At 62.0% G+C, this 20,550-nt stretch overlaps 1 protein-coding gene across 1 annotated transcript in view; it reads left to right on the top strand.

The window, feature by feature from the left end:
• The first annotated feature begins 1,425 nt into the window (after positions 1-1,425).
• Positions 1,426-20,550, top strand: part of MYO18B (myosin XVIIIB) — a 70,506-nt gene continuing 51,381 nt past the window's right edge. Inside the window, exons 1-14 of the mRNA XM_074920919.1 lie at positions 1,426-1,536; positions 2,544-2,603; positions 3,272-3,429; positions 4,021-4,758; positions 5,002-5,068; positions 5,238-5,350; positions 5,508-5,684; positions 6,605-6,803; positions 7,234-7,376; positions 8,397-8,497; positions 9,034-9,097; positions 10,668-10,812; positions 17,581-17,751; positions 18,560-18,650. Of these exons, the coding sequence (XP_074777020.1) occupies positions 2,567-2,603; positions 3,272-3,429; positions 4,021-4,758; positions 5,002-5,068; positions 5,238-5,350; positions 5,508-5,684; positions 6,605-6,803; positions 7,234-7,376; positions 8,397-8,497; positions 9,034-9,097; positions 10,668-10,812; positions 17,581-17,751; positions 18,560-18,650 (2,204 nt within the window). The 5' untranslated portion in view covers positions 1,426-1,536; positions 2,544-2,566. The remainder of the gene's footprint in view (positions 1,537-2,543; positions 2,604-3,271; positions 3,430-4,020; positions 4,759-5,001; positions 5,069-5,237; positions 5,351-5,507; positions 5,685-6,604; positions 6,804-7,233; positions 7,377-8,396; positions 8,498-9,033; positions 9,098-10,667; positions 10,813-17,580; positions 17,752-18,559; positions 18,651-20,550) is intronic.

Genomic DNA, 20,550 nt, shown 5'->3' with positions numbered 1-20,550 from the left:
TAATTTAATGGTGAGAAAAGCCAGTATGTGTAAATAACTTTAGATATTGTATCTATGAGAATCATTCTTCGGTTTATGTACTTGGCTCTTTTCATATTTATTGTGCAGAGGAGGGTGTGCCCCGTGCCCGTGTCTGCTGCTGCACGTGCCAGTAGTACTCCCAGAGATTTACCTTCAGAGTTTACAGTCCTCGGCCATTTGTGACTGATGTGCCACACTTAGCTAATCCCGCCATTATTTTTTTTAAAGGATTCTTTTGGCACAGCTAAGCTGCTTCTGTGTGTTGGTCAGTACAACTGCTCATACGACGAGAACCCCAATAAAAACCGTCCTTTGCGTGTGCGCTGCCGCCTGGTTCTTTCGGTGCCCGCGCCGAGGTAAGGCCCTTCCCTCGCTGAGAACCGGCACCGGGGGGGTGTCACGGGGGACAGAGCGCGGGAGGGACCCGGCGAGCACCCTGGTGCCCTCGGGGAGCACGTGAAGGGTCACCCCAAGCCTCCTGCTGTTCCCGGGTGGACGCGGGGTTCAGTGAGAGGCGCGGGGCAACCCTCGGCCTCCCGCCAGGGTGCCGCCGGCTCAGAACCTTCTCTCCTTTCTGATGGAGAGTTGTGGGTGCTGGTGCCCTGGGTGTGTCCGCGGAGCTCTTCAGGGGGGCTGGGGGGTTGTACCTCTGGGGTTTGGTCTGCGCCCGCGTCCTGCACCCCCGCCTGGGCGCTGGGTGCTCCTGGGGGTGGGACACGGCTCCCGCTGGTCGCCAGAGGGTCACCCTCTGCCTCCACGCTCACCCCACGGCCCCTCCATGTGCTCTGTCCCTGGCAGAGCTCTGCAGGGAGCTGAGGCTGGGGATGGGGGTGCCAGGGACCCCCCCACGCCAGGCGGGGCTGCCTGCTCCCTCCCCACCAGCCCCGGCCGGGCTCTGCTGCCCACGCTGGCGTTAGCACCACGGTGACATTTTTTTTTCCCCCAACAGAAGCTATTTTTGGGTGCTGCTCTCAGGTCCCTCCCCAGCTCGGTGCCCCCCCCTCCCATCTCAGGGCTGGCAGGGGGAGCCTGGGAGGATCTGGGGAGCCCCATGCCGGAGCTGTGACCCCCAGTCCCAGGGGACAGCATGGGGTCCCACCCAGCAGCGTGTCCTGGGCTGGCTCATGTCAACCCGTAGCTGTTTCTCCCCCCACCTGCCCCCCCCCAAATTCTGTGGGGTGCAAACTGGCACTGAGGAGGGCACGAACACGTGTGTCGGGGAGGGCGCGGGTGACGCGCGTGTGCAGCGAGGCCACGGCCCGGGAGGGCCCCGCGCTGCCATCGCCTCTCCCCAGCCGAGGCCCCGGTGACACCGTCGCGGGTATTTTTAGCGGTGACATGTGTCACCTCAGCTGCCGCCGTGGCAAGGGGGGTGGCGGGGGGGGGCCACACGCTGCTGCTGCCGCCGCTCGCTCACACGCCGCCTTCGCTCTCCGGCTCCTGGGGTCCCGCACGCCGGCAGCACCCGGTGCCGCCCTGGGCCGGCAGCCCCCCGTGCCCGCAGCCCCCCGACAGGTATGGGCACCCCGGGGGGGGGCTGTGGGGTGGGGGGGTCGGGGTCAGGGTCTGAATGGAGCTGTTGGGTGTGCTGGCAGCCGGGCCGCGGGCCCCTCCGTGGGGAGGGCTATTTTTAGGTGGGAATTCATGGTGAGAGCCGCAGCCCCGGCTTCGGGGGCGGCTTCCAGCCACGGGCTGTGCCTGGGGGGGCTGCGGTGGGGACGGGGCTGGGGACCCCCCGATGGCCTCGGCTCCTGGCACCCACCGGGGCCGTGGCAGCAGGAGCAAATCCCCAGCCAGCTTCTGTGTGGGGACCGGACTCAAATGGGGCCACATCCTGCTCCCTGGGGCGGGGGGGACAGGGCGGTGGTGACGGTGGCTCCCCAGCCCTTGTTCGTGCCACGCCGTGTGCTTGGTCAGGGCACGGCCCCCTCTGTGCCTCGGTTTCCCCGTGTTGGGGCAGCACTGAGGGTCCCGCTCTGGGCGCAGGGTGCCCGGCCACCAGCACCCTCGGGGCTCAGGGCTCTGTCTGTGCCGTTCGGGGCCAGCTCTCCCCCACGGCCGCAGAAGGCAAGTGACATTCCTCCGCCGGCTCCTGGCCGCTCCCGGCGCTCCTGCCCTTGACTGTACAAGGAGATGCGGCTGCGGGCGCGAGCGGCAGGGCCAGACGAGCCCCGACGCGCTCGGTGCATGAATGATCCTGACAGGTGAAGCCGGGCTCAGCCCAAAACGGGGCACGGGCGAGCTCCCGCGGCTGCCCTGTGCCACCCAGCCCAGGGCAGGGGGGTCCCAGCAGCGCCCTGGTGCCACCAGCACCCTGTACCACCCCCTCGCCGTTCCGTGCCGGGGGCTGGAGGCGGCTGCGCCCTCCCCAGCGCTGCCCAACGACCTGTCCCCTCCGTTCCCCGGGCTGCTGCGCTCCAGCTGAGCAATGCCCGGCAAGGTCGTGGTGCTGCTGGCCCCAGTAGCCCCTGGCTAACTCTCTCCTCTCTCTCCACGCTGTGGCCCCGTGTCTCTCCGTCCAGCACCGACCCGCCTCGCCGCCGCCATGGCCATCTCCTCGCGCCTCGCGCTCTGGGAGCAGAAGGAAAGTCTCGGTCCGGGGTGGCACCGGCGGCGTTTCGGGGCTGGATGCTTCCCCGGGGGCTTGGTGCCAGGCGGGGGGACGCTGCCTCAGTGTCCCCTCGGGTCCTGTCACACGCTGCTCGTGCTGTGTCCCACCCTGCCAGCTCCGGGCACCTTTTCAGCCTGAACGTTGCGGTTTGGGTGATTTTGCTGCTGTTTGGGGCATGCGGTTCCCACAGGGCCGAGCCTGGCAGGAGTTGGCCACGTTTGGCGCTGATGCCGCTGCGCGCTGGCCCGACTGGGAAAGCCCTTTGCCGTGGGAGCTGCGGGAGGTTGGGGCCAGTTTCAGCTTGTTGGGGGGGACCCGCGGGTCTGCATGTGGCCGCAGCGATGCCGGGAGCCGCTGCTTGACTCGCTGCAGCCGGGCCGGAGCTGTTTGGGCGCTGGGCAGAGCGGGCAGCACACGCCAGCGGAAACCTGGGCGCTTCTCTGGGGGGGCTTCTCGGTGCTTCTCCTCCGGCTCGCCGCAGCGTCCCCGAGCCAGCCGGGTGCTCCTGGGTAGCCCACGGCTTGCGAGGTGCCCGCAGCTGGCCCAGGGGGCCGGTGCTTGGCTCTGCTGCTCCTGCCGGCTCTGCCGGGGCTCCCGTCGCGGTGCTGCAGCCCGTAACCAGCCTCTGCTCCTGCAAACAGATACGGGACGAGGACCGGGGGCCACCCCCGGCCGCCCCCCCCCTGCTCCTCTCGGTCATCCCTGGGGGGTTCATCAAACAGCTCGTGCGGGAGACGGAGAAGGAGGCCAAGGCAGCGAAGCTGAGGAAGGAAAGCAAGGCGAGTGCGAAAGAGGAGGTGAGTGGTGCGGGGCCCCCCCACAGCGCTGGGCCCGTGTCCGGTCTGTCCCCAGCCCAAAGCAGCTCCTCGGGGATGGGGGGCCCCAGCCAGGGTTGGGTTTTGTGCACGAGCTGGGTTGGGCGGTGAGGCCGGGGCTTGTGACATGCCATCGGCTGCGGCCCCGGCCTGCCACCAACCTCGAGCAATTAATGCCGGAGACTTCGTTAACGCAGCTTGCCTTTCCTGACTTGCTCAGTGGGAAAGCGAGTAATTAAGTGGAGCGGGAGGCTCTCGGGTTCAGCTCGCTGAGCGCGGGAAGGGGAGTGTGTGGGGTGTCCCTGGGCACGGCACCGACTGGGGACCCAGGACCCGGCAGGCGGAGGGACGGGATGTGGCTGAGCGGGAGGGAGGAGGAGGAGGAGGAGGAGGAAGATGCCACCGACTGCGACCCTGCGGCCAGGTCCAGGCAGCTTTCTGCAGCCATCGGCTGTGCCTGGAGCTGCGCTTGGCAGGGGCGTCCCGCAGTGGGCTGGGGGTCCCGGGGCCAGGGCTGGGGTTGGGTCCTTCGCCCCGTCCCGGTTGGACCCGGCTCCTCTCTTTGCTTGGCAGCCCACGGGGGAGGACGGCGAGGCCCCTGCCGGGAACACCCCCGCTGCCGGCAGAGAGGTGCCCAGCGAGCGGCAGCCGCTGCCAAACGGGCTGCACGCCGAGGGGCAGGGGGGCCAGGGGAGCGCGGCCCCCCCAGACAAGGTGCTGCCACCCGGGAGGGCTGTGCCGGGGGCCGCCCCCAGCCAAGCCCCGTCCCCCGCGCCCAGCCCGGCGGCAGCTGCCCCCAAAGCAGCGGAGACCCCTCGCCCGGAGGCTCCCAAGGCAGCGAATCCGTCGTGCCCCGAGAAGAGCCCCAAGGACCCCCGGCCGGGGAGCGGCCCCCCGGCTCCCACCGCTGCACCCAGGAAGGGCCCCCAGCACTGCAGCAAGGTCCCATCAAAGGAGGGGGACGTGCCCAAGGGGACGTGCCCCCAGAGCGCCAAGAAGGAGAAGGGGGCACCCCCAAGCCACGAGCAGCCCCCAGCCAAGGCGAGGGCCAAGAGGGAGCCAGGGCCAGCCGAGAAAGGGCCGGAGAAGATGAAGAAAGATGTTGGAGGTGGCAAGAAGGAACCAAGGGAAATCAAAAAGCCTGGAAAGACTGCAAACAAGTCAGAGGGGCTCAAGGGGGAGCTGAGAGGGATCCAAGAAAAGTCAGAAGATGTGGTAAAGGAGGCAGGGAAGGCGAAGGAAGAGCTGGGAGAGAATAAAGAGGCACCAGGAGAGAGCAAAGAGACGGGCGGGAGCACGGACAAGGACCAGGTAACATGTCCACAGACCTGCCGGGCTGTTACCCCGCGTACTGGGGCACTGGGGGCGTTTTTCTAGTTTTGTCCAGCTCTTGTTGTTGGTGTGGGCTCAGCTGGGGGCCAGGGGAAGGTGCCCCCGGGGCCAGCCAGGTGGGCAGAGGAGGGCCAGGGGTGCCGGCCGGGGTGTTGCTGTCTGCGGGCCAAGTGCAGTTTGTCCAGGCGGTTCCTGTTTGATTCCGCTCTCTCCTCCCCGCAGGCTCCGAGGGACGTTTGGTACGAAGCGGAGAAGGTCTGGCTGGTCCAGCCGGATGGATTCGCCCTCGGTAACTTGCCTTCCTCTGCCCTCGCTTTCCAGCGCCGACAATAAGAGCCGTCTCCAGCCTGGCGGTGGGCCGGGAGCGGGGTGGGCGCCGGCACCGTGCCCACGGGTGTTGGTGGCCCCTCGGCAGCTCCCCGCGCCCGAGGGGCTCACGGGCCTCCCGCTCCTTGCAGCCACGCAGCTGAAGCCGGACGTGGGGACGCCCGAGCTGCCGTCGGGGAGGGTGAGGGTGCGGCGGGAGGCGGACGGCAGCGTCACCGAGGTGGACGAGGACAGCGTGCAGCGGGTGAGCCCCCCCCGGGGTTTGGCTGGGGTGGGGGGGCCGCCCTCCCCGCAGCCCCCCGGGCAGGGTCAGAGCCGTCGCTGCGGGGTGCCGGCGGGGTCCAGCACAGCCCGTGGGGTGACGGCAGAGCTGGAGGGGGGGTCTGGCTCTCTCCCTGCAGACCAACCCCCCCAGCCTGGACTATGCCGACGATCTGGCCGCGCTCGTCAGCCTCAACGAGTGCAGCGCCGTGCACACGCTGCAGCAGCGCTACCAGGCCCGGCTCCCCTGCACCTACGCCGGGCCCGGCCTAGTGGCCATTAGGCCCAGCTTCGTAGCCAGCGGCACCTCGGGGAAGGTGAGCGGGGCGGCCGGGATGTCCCGTGGGAAGCGGTCACCGAGCCCCGTGGGGACAGTGGCGGAGCACGCCGGGCGCTGCGGTGCCGGCAGGTGGCACCGTGGGACCGTCACAGCGCGGGGCCGGGGCGCGGGGGGGTGCGGGGGGATGCTCGGGGGTGGGGATGCTCTGGGGACGCTCAGGATGCTCAGGGCCAAGGATGCTCCGGGGAACATTCTGGGGGGCACTTGGTGCTGGGGTGGCTCTAGGGGATGCTCTGGGAGACATTCTGGGGGGCGCTCGGTGCTGGAGTGGTTCTGGGGACACTCAGGACCAAGGATGCTCGGGGCTGGGGAGGCTCTGGGGGATTCTTGGGGACAGGGATGCTCCAGGGACACTCAGGACCAGAGATGCTCAGGGCCAAGGATGACCTGGGGGGCATGTGGAGGGCACTTGGGGCTGGAGTGGCTCTGGGGGGACACTCGGGGCTGGGGATGCTCTAGGGACGCCCAGCACCAGGGATGCTCAGGGCTGGGGACGCTCTGGGAGACACTTGGTACTGGGGTGACTCTTGGGGATGCTTGGGACAGGGATGCTCTGGGGACACTCAGGACCAGGGATGCTTTCAGCACAGAATTTTTTATGGTTTCCAGGAAAAAAATTTCTGTGACTGCACCCCCTGAGTGGTTCAGGGGTGCTGGGGCTGGGGGGGGAACAGGCCAGGGGTGCTGCCTGGCAGCTCTTGCTGACGGGCAAGCAAGAGCGGGTCCCCGACCCTCCCTCCGGCGCTGGTGTGGGGAGGCCAGGCTGGCCGGGGCGGGCAGCACTTCCCCCCCTTCCCCTGGGAAGAAACCATCGCCCTGAGCGTGACCCGTCTGCAGGATTTTCTCTCCAAGGAGCCCATCTCGGGATGTGCCCCTCCACTCTCTCCCTGCCCACAGGCCTTCAAGGGGAAGCGGGACAGCGCGGCCCCCCACGTCTGCTCGGTGGCGCAGCGAGCCTACAGGGCCCTGCTGCTGCGGCGGCAGGATCAGGCCATCGTGGCACTGGGGCGCAGCGGCGCTGGGCGGACCACGAGCTGCCGGAGCGCTCTGGAGTGTCTGGTGGGGGCGGCGGGCAGCGTGGACGGCAGCGTCTCAGGTAGGGGGTCCGGCGGCCCCGGCAGCCCCTCCAGCCCCAACACATCCGTTATTTGGATAAAAGCCCCGTGAGCCCCAGAAAGGCCTCGGTGCGCCAGGGGCAGCAGCTCCAGACCCTGGAGACGGGGCGGGGGGAAGCGACCGGGGGCGTTGGAGGGCAGGTTGGGATTCCCGAGCGCTGGGTACCCCCTGCTCCCGCACAGGGCTGAGGGGGTGGCCCGGAGCAGGGTGGCACGTCCCCCCCAGCCCAGCACACGTGTCCTTTCCGTGCGGAATGCCAGCCCCGCGCCCCACCAGTGCTCTGGGGCCCCGTGTGCCGGGACAGACCCCAGGGGGAGCGGGCCGAGGCAGCCCTGAGGCTGCGCTGGAGCGGGTCTGGCTCGATGCCGGGCTGCAGGGTGGCTCAGGGGGGGCCGGGGATGGTTTTGCAGTGGAGAAGATCCAGGCGATGTTCACGGTCCTGGGAGCCTTCGGGTCAGTGACCACCAGCCACAGCAGCAGCTCCACGCGCTTCTCCATGGTCCTGTCGCTGGATTTCAGTGCCACCGGCCGGATAACTGGGGCTCACCTCCAGGTACCCCGCGGGCCTGGAGAGACGGGGCGGGGGGCCGTGGCCCAAACTGTGGGGGTCCTCAGGATGAGGGTGAACAGCCCCTGTGCCGTCCTTCCCATCAGGCTGGGCAGGAGAGGGGCAATGCTCCGCTCTGCTGATTCTGGAGCCAAAGTGCCCCAAACGGCAGCTGAGTGGGAGCTCTGTCAGCCCCCGCAGCCCGTCACCCCTCCCCTGGCAGGGAGCGCGGGACAGCGCTGGAATGAAATGTTTATGAGGAAATATATAATTCAGCATTTCATTAGCAGCACCTTACATGTCGGCCTGCAGCAGAAGCCTCTGAGGGCTTTTAGCGCCACTTTAATCAGAGCTGCCCGTGCCCATGGGCCTCGCGCGATGGAGGAGGGGGCTTGAGCCGGTGTCCGCTCCTGGGGGACACCGGGGCCCTCCCGTGCTGCCCTTTCACTGCCCCGGGGCTGGCAGGGAGCCGGTGGCCCGGCATGGCCGTCCTCGGGCAGGAATGGGACCGTGCCCCTGGGAGCATCCGCTCTCCAGACCGTGGTACCCTCCTGGGATGAGACAATCGTGGGGGGGTCCCAGCTCTGCAGGGACTGGTTCCTGGGGTCAGTGCTGGCATCGAACAGCCTTGACGAGGCTGGAGGCAGATTAAGGCTTGTCTCAAAGGCCAGGCAGTGGCTTGTCCAGAGACTGCAGTGTCTTTGCTAGGGCCACACACTGCCCAGGCCTCGGGAGGTGGGGAGGGACCGCGGGTCTTGCACCCCCGAGGTGAAATGTTGCCCCTTGGTGCACACCTGGGCCACGGTTCGGCTCTTGCTTGCACCCCCAGCAGCGCGCAGCCTCCAAAGGCCCTGCAAGGAGAAATCCAGCCCCTCCCTGACAGCTCCCAGTAGCATCCCCCCATCTCCGTGTGCCACTGTCCCCCCTCTTCCCTGTGTGCCTGGATGCCCTGACACACCGGCCACCTCCCTGCCTGCGCTGGGCGCTGGGCGCTGCCGCTCAGCCCTGCCTCCCCTCCCTCCCCAGACCATGCTGCTGGAGAGGAGCCGCGTCACCCAGCAGCCCCACGGAGAGAGCAGCTTCAACGTCTTCGCCCTGATGCTGGCGGGGCTGGACACGGCACACAGGTGGGTGCGGGGTTCCCAGGGCCCCGGGCGGCTCCACTCCGCGCCTGGCTGCCCGGCTGCCGGGGACCCCACTGCCCAGGGGCTCCCCCGTGGTTTATACCCAAGTTTCCTCCATCAGTTTGGTTTTTGAGACCCCTCTGATAAGAGATCGTGAGGGTGATCGCATTAGTGATGCTGCAGGTGGTTTTATACGTTTCTGTGTTAGAGATTTTCTAGGAAACGGGTGTTTTCTGGTGCGTTTTACGCCCCTTCGCTAAAACTGCAATTGGGCTGATCAGATGAATCAGAGGCCCCTTTCCCTGCTCACTTCTACCTTTCCCACGAGCTGCGTGTCCCCCACCTGTCTGGTGCCGGCTCCATCCCCCCGCCCGGGGCAGAGCCACGAAGCTTTTCCCACCGAGGCCCCTCGGACATGGCTGTAAAGGCAAAGGGGCTCTGCGGGTGCCAGAGACCCTCCCCGAGGAGAGGGCAGGGGGTTTGGGGGGTGCTGGGGGCAGGAGGGAGCTCGAGTCTCATTTTCTGTTACCTCACTCCAGGACGATGCTGCACTTGCACCAGGCGGCTGAGAGCAACTCCTTTGGGATCAAATCGTTCTCAAAGGTGGGGAGAAATGCCGGGGATGGGCACAGGGAGGGAGGGAGCAAATACCGGGGTGTGAGGAAGGGTCTGCCCGAACAGCCCCCCGCGGGGGACCCAGAAACTCCTGGTAGTTCCCTACAGCAGGAGCTGCTGGGTGGGGGCGGGAGGGGGGCGGGCAAGTGCATCCTTTGGAGGACCCAAAAGTTGATTTTTAAGGGGATGAAAGTACCGCAGCTGGTTTCCAGCACCAGCTCCTCAGCCCGAGGCGTTGGCGAAGGCCGGGCAGATTGCCCGCGAGCCGAAGCACCGGGCTGCGCGCAGCAACTGGCAGCGACTTCATCTACGGGTGAGTCCAATACCCAACGGTCGTTAGGGAGCTCCTGCTCCGCTCCGGCCGCCAAAGGGAGCGGAGGGGGCACGGCGAGCTGCTGCGGGGCCTCCCCCTGCGGGTGCAGCAGCAGATTTGGGTTCAGAGATGGGGTTTTACCCTCCTTTCGCAGCCCCCGATTCCTGTGGGTCCCCTATCCCAGCACTGAGGGTTTTCCTGCTGGGATGCGGAGGGTCGGCAGGAGCCGGGCAGCGTCTCTTCAGCCCAGGGAGTGGGGGCTCTGCAGAGGACACGAGATGAGCTTGTCTCTGCCACTGCTTCTCCTCCTTCCCCACGGCACGTGCGTGTCCCCGGCCAGCCAGGCTCGGCCGTCGGGTTCAGCGCGGTGCGGTGGGGCTGCCGGGGGTGGGGGTGTGGAAGGATGAACCGCCCAAAAGGTTTGGTTTGGGTTGGTGTTTGGGGAAATTTGTCAGATTTTCCTTTTTGAATCGAGCTCTGGATGCTGAGACTGAAAAATCTGACCAGCGGCTTCCCAGCCCTCATCCCCCAGTGTGGCCTGTGGGATGGAGAACCCCTGCTGTGACACTGGTGTCACAAGCATTTGGGGTATTTGTTTGAATTTGGAGAAATCAGAGGCCTCAGCTGTGTTTCCTCACCAGCAGCTGCCCTGCAGGCCTCAGCACCGGGATCCTTTAGCCCAGGTGGGCTGGTCCTTGCCAAGACAGGGGTGCTGCACGCTGGAGACTGCGGGCGGTGTCTGGCCCCCGGGGCCACACGTGTCTGCACAGAACAGCGTCCATTCGGGGGGAAAAAAGCCCTAATTCTGCAGTGGGGCTACATTTGCAAAAAAAAATTGCAGGAGTCCTGGCTGGGGCTGCTGTGGTTGGAGGTGGGCAGGTGAGGTCTGCTCCTGGCTGGAGGCTGCGCTGCTGCCCGGCACGCCCTGGGCGGGTGTTTGGATAGAAACGGTCGGTCTCCAGCTGCTGTTTAACACCTCTAGACACCCCTGAAGCGGGAATTTTGTGTAGTCATAGGATGAGAAGACGTACCCTGGCTCGCTCCAAACCCCAGGCTCTCGAGGAACCTGCCAGGGGCTTCTCCCAGTGCTGTCCAAACTGTTCCTAGGGTCCCTTTTTCTCTTCCCCTTGCTGGCCGCCTGATTTTCCCACGCCCGTCTGCCTTCCCGCCGTGTGTGTGTCCCTGAGCCTGGGGTGCTCTGGCAGAGACCGTGACGTTTCCCTTCCCGTCTCTTTCCTCCTGCAGCCCGAGGAGAAGCAGAAAGCCTCGGCGGCCTTCGCCCAGCTCCGGGCTGCCATGGCCACGCTGGGCATCACGGCGGAGGAGCAGGCGGCCGTCTGGCGCGTCTTGGCCGGCATCTACCACCTGGGAGCTGCCGGCGCCTGTAAAGGTACGGGGGGCTCCTGCCCCTCCTTTCCTTAGACCTCATCTGGGGAGCCGGGGGGTTAGAGGGGGGCGAAGGAGGGAGGCGTGCGGGAGGGATGCTGGCCCAGAGGCTGTGGCACGGGCGGTGGCTCCGAGCCCTTCGCTGCCCGCGGAGGAGCCGGGCGATGCTGCGTCCCCCGACCAGCGCGGGGCTGCCAGGTGTCACCTCACACCAGCTCTGTGGGAAGGACCCGGGGGACGTAACCTTGGGGCACGTTGTCTGCGATGACGCCGCGACGGGACGGCTTCAGGTAGCAATAACTTTATCATCTCCCGAGTGCCTGATACAGTAGCTGAATTACAGTAGGATGAGTCTGGATGAAGATTGTATTTATAAAGACTTTGTTAATACAGGCGTATAGAAATTGCCTTACCCCTTGTAAATTATTTTAAGATGTGCTCTAACCCATTTTAGAGACAGTCACATTGATTTACACACTTCAATTTATGAGGACTGCATAACGGCTGCTATAAACTAAGCCACAGACATTTATAAATGTCTCTGCAACATGTCATAACACATCTTATGGTAATTTATGCCATTAATCATTTATTAATTATTTTAAAAGGATGGGTGCTGTCATCACTTACACTGAGTCCTCTTTCTCCTTCTCTCTGGTGTTCTCTCTTCCCATCTCCATCTCCCCTAATGCCCTTCCAACTTATAAAAAATGACCCTGCTCTCTCAGGCTGAAGTGCGTGATGAGGCTTTTGGCCAAAAGAAAAAAAAAAAAAAAAAAGCAAGTCCTTCTGCCTTGAGAGTTTTCAGGAGAGCCGATTTTAGAGATGTGTCTCAGTTCAAGAGGGCCCAGGTCAAAGGCGATGGAAGCTCAGTCACTGTGTTGGCCACGGAGGGTTTGCTGGGTGAGCTTGAGCTGGTTTGCTCAGATTTACTGACCGTGCTGTCCCAGGTCTCCTGAAGTCAGGCTGGAAGTGAATCGAGTGCGATATTCAGCAGATCTTGTTGCCATTATTGCAGCACAAACAGGAATGTTAAGAGCGGGCCCAGGCTGGGCTGTGACTTGGTACAGGATTAACAACCAGAGCATGTCTCAGCATCACTCACTCTGGTATCGATTCCCCCATCGTGCGCCAACAAAAGGGGAGAAATGAAAGGAAATATGGATAAAAAATGGATCAAAGCTGGATGGAGCCAAAGTCTCAGTGGGGGCGATGACTCTTTTAATGTGGTTAAACCTGTCTCCTGATAGCCATCGCTTCCCTTCCCCTTTCATGCGCTTTGAAGTTGTATATTCAAAATCCTCTCCTTGAAATCTCACCAAAGGGAGCCCCCGCGCTGGTTTTTCCCCGGCGTTCAGGAGCGCAGCCAGGCGCTGCAGCCGCCGCCACCGTCCCCGGCACGTGCCCTGCTCCGGCTGCCAGACCCCAGCACAGGTTAAATGCACCTTTTTTTTCTTTTTATTTTTTCCTTCTGTGATGGCTATCATCTCATCACAAATTCAGTTTGACCAGGAACCAAACAGGGGGGAATAGCACCACCTCTCTCTAGCTGGGAGTGGAAAATACATTTGCAGCTAGAAAAACACTGAGAAGAAAAGGCTGAATTTCAAAAGCCTGCTCCATCCCGGTGTCAGTGTTTCCCGTTGCCTTTGAAACGTGTGAGAGTGGCTCATTTTGTGAGAAAGCAGCCTGACAGGCAGAGGCCAGCAGGGCATCCTAGGTACCCATTCACCTGAGTGCTTCCAGTCCCCTTTGTGGGCTGCGGAATATTAGATATTTTCATTTATTCATTGCCTCTTTAACCGGGAAGGAGGTTTCGGGCGCAGCTGGGGGTCGGCATTCAGCTCGCTCTCAGGCTGTCCATTTTGCTGACTGTAATAAAAATAAAGCATCACAGCTCCCCGCTTTCTGTGGGCTTCCCACCACGCAGCTTTAATGGAGATGACTGGTTTCCAGTGGCTGTAAGTCCTCCCAGTGCTGCAGGCGGGTGCGCGCCGTGGCTGGGAGCCAAGTGTGGCTCCCCCCAGACCCCCCCTGCTGCACCAGGCAGGCGCTGCTGCAAAACCAGCGGCCTGAACCCCTTGGATGGAGGAAAACCATCAGGGTAGGAGTGTAGGAGGGGGTGTGGTGGAGTGTGGGGGAAGCTCTGAGCCCCCCCAAACCCTGCGGAGGTCGGCAGCACCCGCAGCAGAGCCGTGAGGGAAAAGGGGTGGGAGAGCCCGGGCAGCCGGGGTGGGATTTTGGGGTCTTTTAGGGGAGACCCCCAGCAAGTAGCAAGGGGACAATGCCCAGACCGGGTCTCCCACAGCCCCACGGCTGCAGCGTCGTGCCCTTGGGAGGCAGGAGAAGGAGCATCTCGGTTTCAAACCCAGGAACCGAAATGTGGAGCAGTTCATGAGAGGGACCTGGGGCTGAGCCTGGTGTCCCACGTGCCGGTGCACAGTGCCCTGCTGCATCCCGCCAGGGCCTGCAGGCTGAAACCCCCTCGAACACCCCCGAGGCTTTGTGAAATGGCAAGTTTCCAGAAGGGCTGGAAGCCCTTTAGCCAAGTACAGTAATGGGGACGTCCATCAAAGTGCAAGGGGAGAGCACCCGGCAGGATCCGACAGGCGTTAATTATGCAGCTCCCTGAGCCCAGATGTCAATCAGGAGCGGATTTGGGTGACTTGTTGCTTTCTCACCAGAGCTGAGAAAAAAACCCTTAAACCTGCAATGTTGCTGCTGTTTTACAGCCTCTGAGACGTAGTGACCTTTCCTGAATTGATGTGGAAATGACACTTTGCTCTTAGTTCCACCCCAGCTCAATGCCCGGATTTACCCTGATTTTCCCGTGCTGCCTGTCGCTAAAAGGAGGAGGGAACAGCGGAGCCATAATCTGTGCTGGGCCAGAGTTTCCCTTGTGTGGCAAATGTCCCTGGGGTGGGTGTCCCTGCAGCAGGGGGAACATCGGGGGCGCAGCGGGGCCAGGCGGGGAATCGCGTAAGGAACATCCCGGAGCCGGTGCCGATCGTTCCTCTCCCAGCAGCTCCACCTTGCAACGCCCTCAGACACCCGCCGTCGGGTTTGCTCTGCGCGGGGGGATCCCACCGCAGCCCCTCAGCTCCCCGGGATTCCTGAGGAAAGCTTTGGTGATCCTTGCATGTGTTTGCGGTGCCCGGAGCCAATTGTGTGTTCCCCGGCACCGGCTGCGAGGGCAGTGCTGGGGCTGGAGAGGATGAGGAGGGAGCAGGACGCAGTGCAGGAGCCTCTGCCCTTTGCTTTCCCTTCGCAGAGCAGCTGCCCCGGGGCTGGCGCCCAACGCCGGCCTCGGGTGTAGAAAACCAGGGGCTTTGCCGTGGCTCCGCGCGGCGGGTGAGCCAAGGGCTGCCCGGGTGCTGCTGGGAAGGGCCGCGCCGCTTCCCGCGTCGTTCATCAAACCGATTCTTGGAAAGGGTTGCGTTAGGGCTGGCCTCTCGCTCTTGCCAATTTTTCTCTCTGTCTCTCTGTTAAAGCTTTTTGCTCTTCGCCGCCTGGTTTTCTTGCCGCAGAGGGACGACGGCTGGTTTGGTTTCGGGAGGACGGCGGCTCTCTGGGCCCCTTGGGTTGCACTTGCAGCAGTTTTGCCCTGGGGAAGCCTGAGGGCTTCGGGGGAAAGAGCTAAACCGCTGTGATGCAAGATCATAGTGCAGCAAACCCGGGGGACCCCGGTTTGGAGCACAAACTGGGCAGAGCTGGTGCTCGGCTGCCGGCGAAACGGGGCAGTTTGCTGGAAACGGGGGTTTGAGCAGCTCAAGGCCCCGTGCAAGGGAGCTGGTTTCCCTCCGTGTCCCGGCCGGTGTCCGTTGACATTGCTTCTCCTTCGTGGAGGTTTTTACGATCACCACCGCGGTCCCCGGGCTGGGCGGGCTGTCTCCCCGCACGCCAAGTTATGGCACTATCTGTTCAGCACTCTGACATCTTTATTACAAACAGTCGGGGAAATGCAGCCAGAATGGCATATTTCTTTAATCATGCTATTACACAGCTCTTCCCTTTGTTATATATAGGCTTTAATATGTCATACATCAGGCAGTGGGTCAACAGAGAATAGACTCGAGAATTTAGTGCAGGACAAATAAATTAACCATTCAAGCCAGAAGGAGCCTCCTCTCTCTCCCTGTCCCCTCCCAGGGTAATAAAGAGGAACAAATGGGCTTTTTTATTCGTCCCATTAGCAGTGCAAATGTTTTAATGACAAAATAAGTGGGGAAAAAAAAAAGGGCAGGCTGCCAAGGTGTGCCCCATGCAGCCACGGGGGCTCGGGAAGGCAAGTGAAGGGGATTGCGGTGATGCCGACCTGCCCGTCCCGGCAGCGAGCCCGTGGTGTGGGTCCCCTCCGCTCCCGGGGAACGCTGCCCTCGGCTTGCAGGTACCAGCACGTGGCTGCGATGGGGATGGGGGGACAGGGTCCGGCCCCTCCGGGTCTCCCTGCTGCTCCCCATACTCCCCCATTTGAAATAAAAAATAGAAACCCAGCCGCTGCCTGGGCGGCACGCATGGGCGCGCGGGCGAGACAAAGCCGGTGCTGACCCTGTGTTTTCCTGCTGCTTCTCTTAAATATTAAATGGACTGAAGTAATTACCTTTTAGGCGTTAGAGCTGGCGTGTTTTACAATGGTCGCATTACACCCAGGAGGGCCTCACGCCGCTGCTGCTGTTTATATTTTATGAAGTGTGAAATGGTGCCCGGCCTCTCCTGGGGCTGCTGGGGGGTGGCGCATGTGGGGTGGGCAGATCCGCAGCTGGGCAAGCCGCGGGCACAGTGGGGTTTGCAGGAGTGGCCGTGCCCTCAGCCTTGTTGACTCAGCGCATGCAGCCCCTTACAGTGAGGGCACAATTTGGGGGCACTGAAGGGACACTGGCGTGGGATGCTGGCGTGGCCGGTGTGGGATGCTGGAGTGGCCAGTGTAGGATGCTGGCTGCAGGAGCCCGGCCGGGGGGGCAGGTCTGTGCAGCCCCGGGCCCCGCAGCCCCTCCGCTCCCAGCGATCAGCAGCATGCAGAGATCTGTCTGGTGGGGAGCAGCCTCTGTACCCCCTGCTCGGTCAAAAACCAGTGAAAACAAAATAAATCAAAGCCTGGATTGTTGGCGGCAATTCCTCTGCCTGCTCCAGCACAGCCCTTGATGTTGGAGTCCTTCAATCAGAATAAAAGATAATGGGAAAAGATGAAAGGGGGGATGACTCGTGGCTGTGCCGTGAAGCAGCCCTGCAGCCCCCTGGCCCCAGGAAACTTTTGCTGCTTTATGCATCCCCTCGCCCGGGAGCGGGGGACCCTGGTCCCCTATGGGGCTGGCCAGGATGTGGCCATCTCCCGCTCTCCATCCCACCTCCTTTATTTTAAGAGCTTGTCTTAGCCGTGAGCCCCCGGGCTGGCTCCTCACCCATGATGTCTCTGAGCGTCTTTGCTCATCTGCTCCCATTTCTGCTCATCCCCCCGCTATTCCTGAGGGTGTGCCGGCTCCTTCCTGCGTTTGTAAAAGGCTTTATCCTGCAGATTGCTCCCCTATTGATTTGAATCACTGCTGCGGGATGTAAATAGTGGGGCCCAGCTCTGTTTGGGGGGAGCACTGCTCTGGGGCGGGTGGGGACAGCAAACGCCGCTGGGGCTTGGGAAGGGGAGCTGGGATTTGGAGGGATTGGTTCGGAATCCATCGGCTTCCCTCAACACATCTGCTGGGTCGCTCCGCTGAAGCTCTTGAAATGCAGAGGCCGAGCGACGCCATGCTGGCGGCAGCAGCCTGCGTCGGTTGCGTGTTCCAACTGGTTCCCGATTTGCTCTGAATTGCCCCAAAACTCCCTCCCTGGAGCCGGTCTCCTCTCTGCCCGGTCTCGCTGGGCAGGTGGGATGCTCTGACCACCTGGGGAGTACTCGAGTGAGGAAAACAGGCTCAAAAGCATTGGTTTGGGATCCTTAAAGTTTTGAACTTTCTTCTGACCAAAGAAAGGTTCCTCTTATGTGAAATGGTTGCTCAGGGGACAAATCCATCAACCTCTCCCGAGCCAGCCAGCCTTCCTCGGGATAAGCAGCTCCAGGTTGAGGCTCCGTGCAGCTGCTGTTGGCAGAAGCGGGTGTGTAGGGAGGGCAGTGTCCTGCCCGCTGCAGGACCAGGAGCCAGGCGGGCCACCGAGCCCGAGTCCCGTGGCTAGGAGGGGGTATGGGACTTGTCCCTGAAGGAGAAGGGACGGCAGGAGGAGGCGGGTGGACTCTGAGGAGATAAAAGCTTTTCGGTTCCGTCAGTGATGTTGCGTGAGGCAGCGGGGCAGCGCTGAGGCTCTTCCCACCAGCCGAGCAAACAGCTTTTGGTGAGGGCTCCCTTGTGGCTGTTTTGCATCCCCGTCTCAGCCAAGCATCCCCCCCTGCCCCCCAGCATGGCTCCTGCCTGCTTTGCCCGGCTGGCTCGTTGCCCAGAGGGCATTTCCAGGCTGGGGTCCGCAGGGCGGTTGCTCTGAGCGGGTCAGGACAGTCAGTGCTTGGTCTGAAACTGCCCCTTAGGGGTGTGAGGGAAGGGCCGATCCGGGAGTCCTGGGGGGTGGAAGGAAACTGGGGTGCACTGGTACAGCCTCCCTGCCCGCCTCTCCGTCCCACGCTGCGAACAGCAGTCCTTTTTGGGGTTATTTTAGTCAGATTTTGATTTGGGGGGTGCTGCACGTGGGAGTGGGTAGGGATGTTGGCCAGAGGCACCGAGCCTGTGCCCATCTCCGCTCGGGCTGGCTCTGCCTGAGCCCTCCGCGTCCCCCGCGCCCCCCTCCCCAGTTGGCAGGAAGCAGTTCATGAAATTCGAGCATGCGAGCAACGCCGCAGAGGTGCTGGGCTGCGACCTGGAGGAGTTCACCACCGCCGTCTTCAAACACCACCTGAAGCAGATCCTGGCGCAGGTCACAGCACGGGGCCCCCGGGTGCCCCCGGCAGAGGAGAGCCCGGCAGGTACCGGGATGCTGCATCCCTTTTTCCTTTATTTATGGGTGACAGGGAGATGCTGTGCTCTGTGTGAGGAGAAGATGGAGGGTGTGCTGCAGGGAGAGGCAACACACCCTTTTCTGTCCAGGCAGCGGGGTCTGTTTAAGTCTGTTCATATTAATTAAATCGTCAGTTGTGCTCTGTCATGGAGCTACCCTCAGCCTGTCGCTCCCTGGGGACACTCGAAGATCAGGTGAATTCAGATAATGCCCCTGGCAGATAAGTGATGCTGCTTAAATGCTGTGAGAGCTCTCCCTACAAAAGGGGGGAAAAACCCCCAAAGCAGGAGGGCGGCAGGGTGGGCACCCTGGCCCCGTGCCCGCAGCTGAACCCGCGTCCTGCGAGGAGACCTGGGCACGGCGGGGGGTTGTGCTCCAGCTGGACAAAGTGCTGCTGAGCTGCTAGGAACCTCAAATCAATGTTCGGATCGAGTCGATGGAGGCAGATCCAGCATGCACGGGGCGGGGCGGGGCGAGATATCACCCAGATTTAAGCTCAGCCTTTCCACACCCGGCTCATCCTCGGCGGCGGAATTACAGCCGGGCCCCTGCAAGTTATTCTGATAAAAGCAAGAACTTGCAAAACTGGGCTTTAACATGGCAAGAACTTGCAGAACTGGGCTTTTTTTATTTCTTAAATCCACGTGAGGCAGGAGGATGCTGTGCTTGGCAGGCAGAGCCTGGGTTGCCCTGCCACCAGCCTGGCTCCGGCCGGGCTGAACTCGGCTGGAAATTAATGGTGTGTCTTTGCCCACTCTTCTCTCTGCCTGTGCCAGGGCCAAAGATGACGGGGGTGGAGTGCGTGGAGGGGATGGCTGCGGGTCTCTACGAAGAGCTCTTCGCCGCCGTCATCTCACTGATCAACAGGTACGGAGCTGCCAGGCGCCGCGCTGGGGGTCTGCGGGCGACGGCTCCTGCTGGGGCTGCGGGAGAGGAACCTCTGCTGGGGGCTCTCCGGGGAGAGGTGAGGAACAGGCAGCTGCTGCCTGCTGAAAAATGAAAGTTCTATGAAAATTGCCAGCACTTGGGACCTTCCACGGGCTGTCAGCCCCATGTGAGCCGGCACTGGAGGTGAAGAGCCCCATGGAGCAGCAATCTCTGTGCATCGAGTGTTGCACGGGGCAGCACGTGTCCTGCCCCTCCTGCCAGCACTGGCAGCGGCCTCCTATTAATAATAGATGTGACTTTGCAGGCTGAAATCAAGGTTACCAGTACAGGCAGAGCAATAACGGTCAGGGAGTCCCACAGTGAGCCCTGCAGATGCGTGGTGGGAGTCGCTTTGTGGTAAAAGCCCGGTCGCAGGAGAGGATCGAGGTGTCAGGAGGGAGAGGGTCCGGCACCAGAGCAGCTGCCGAGGCGCCCCGGAGGCTGCGTCTCCCCAGGGGCTTGTCCTCACTCTGCTGATTTCCATCCGGAGAGCCAGGGCGGGAGGGGCGTCCTCCGTGGCCTGTGTATCTCTTCATGTGGCGCAAATCCAAAATGAGCTACTGGGGTAAATGGATTAATTTAACACCGGGGTAAGGATCAGGCCCGCAACTGTTCCATTTTCTCAGTTCTGATGCGCAGCTCAGTTTGTTGAAGTCAGCATCCACATAAAAGCTGGTGCCCAAAATACTCTCTGTTGTTGCTGCAGGTTTATTTTAACCTGCAGTTATTTAACCTGCAGAATATTTTTATTGTAATTCCTAGCAACCACATTCCAAAGGGAAACTGCTGATGGTACTCAAAGGGCCGACAGAGAGCACAGTGATGCTGATTCTCTTGAATAACAGCATTAACTTGGGTTGTGTCCTGGGTCCCCTCTTCCCTTTAAAGGGAGCTTTGTTTTGCCGGGTTTTATTTTCCACACCAGCTCACCAAAGCCCATTAAACCTTTGCAATGATGATCCAGGTGAAGAGGCAGGTTTCAGCACAGCCATGAAAATGCTGTTTCCTCAGCAAGTTGATGGTGAAAGTGAATCTTTCCAACTCCACCTACGGGAGGGTGCTGCCAGGAAATTCCACAAGCCACTCATGAATATACTTTTGTTTCTTCATTCAGCCCTGTGCTTTCATCAAAGGGCTGGCATCCTCGGGGCCTCGCTATTGAGGAGAAATGCATCTCCTTGAATCTCGCCGGAGCAGCGACGGGCTGCCCCGCAGGGAAGGGGTAGCACAACGCGATGGGCTGTTTCAGAAATGCTCATTAAAAACAATCCCCAAGGTTTCCCGCGGTCAGACTCCCCTGCTGTCCTTATCTGAAATACTGGAAATGGCTGCAAGCAAAATTTGAAGGAGTAAACCTCTCTGTTTCTCCCAAGAAGCCCTTTGATCTCTGCTTCTCAGACCACACGTGTTATGGGCTGTGGTTCTCGTTAGAGATTTCCTCGGAGCTGAACATCAGCAGCTTTCCCTGTAGAAATGGCACAGCACGGCAGCGGGGGCTTTGGACACTCCTGTTGCGCTCAGTGTCGGCGTCAGGTGCCAGTTTAGCCGCTTTTTAAATCAACTGGTCCACCAAACTTAACACATTTGGATGAAGATGTAGTATTTTAAATACCTTGAGTGCCAGGAGGGGGCCAGCCTGGGAAGGGCGGCATCTCACCCCACCCCACCGTTAAAAGGTCGTTAGGCCAGGTCAGGAGCAGTCCTGCTGTGTGTCTCCGTCCAGGCTGGGGGGAGATGAGGGAAGAGGTGGGCGAAGCAAAGGGCCAAGCGAAGGAAGCGTGGCAGGAGGTGCAGGCGCTCCCTGACAGGAGACACCGGGAGAGGGGGAGAGGGGAAGCGC

Source organism: Athene noctua, chromosome 17 (genome assembly GCF_965140245.1).
Source record: "Athene noctua chromosome 17, bAthNoc1.hap1.1, whole genome shotgun sequence".
In the NCBI taxonomy this organism is placed as follows: Eukaryota; Metazoa; Chordata; class Aves; order Strigiformes; family Strigidae; genus Athene; species Athene noctua.
This window is presented reverse-complemented; position numbering and strand designations above follow the sequence as displayed.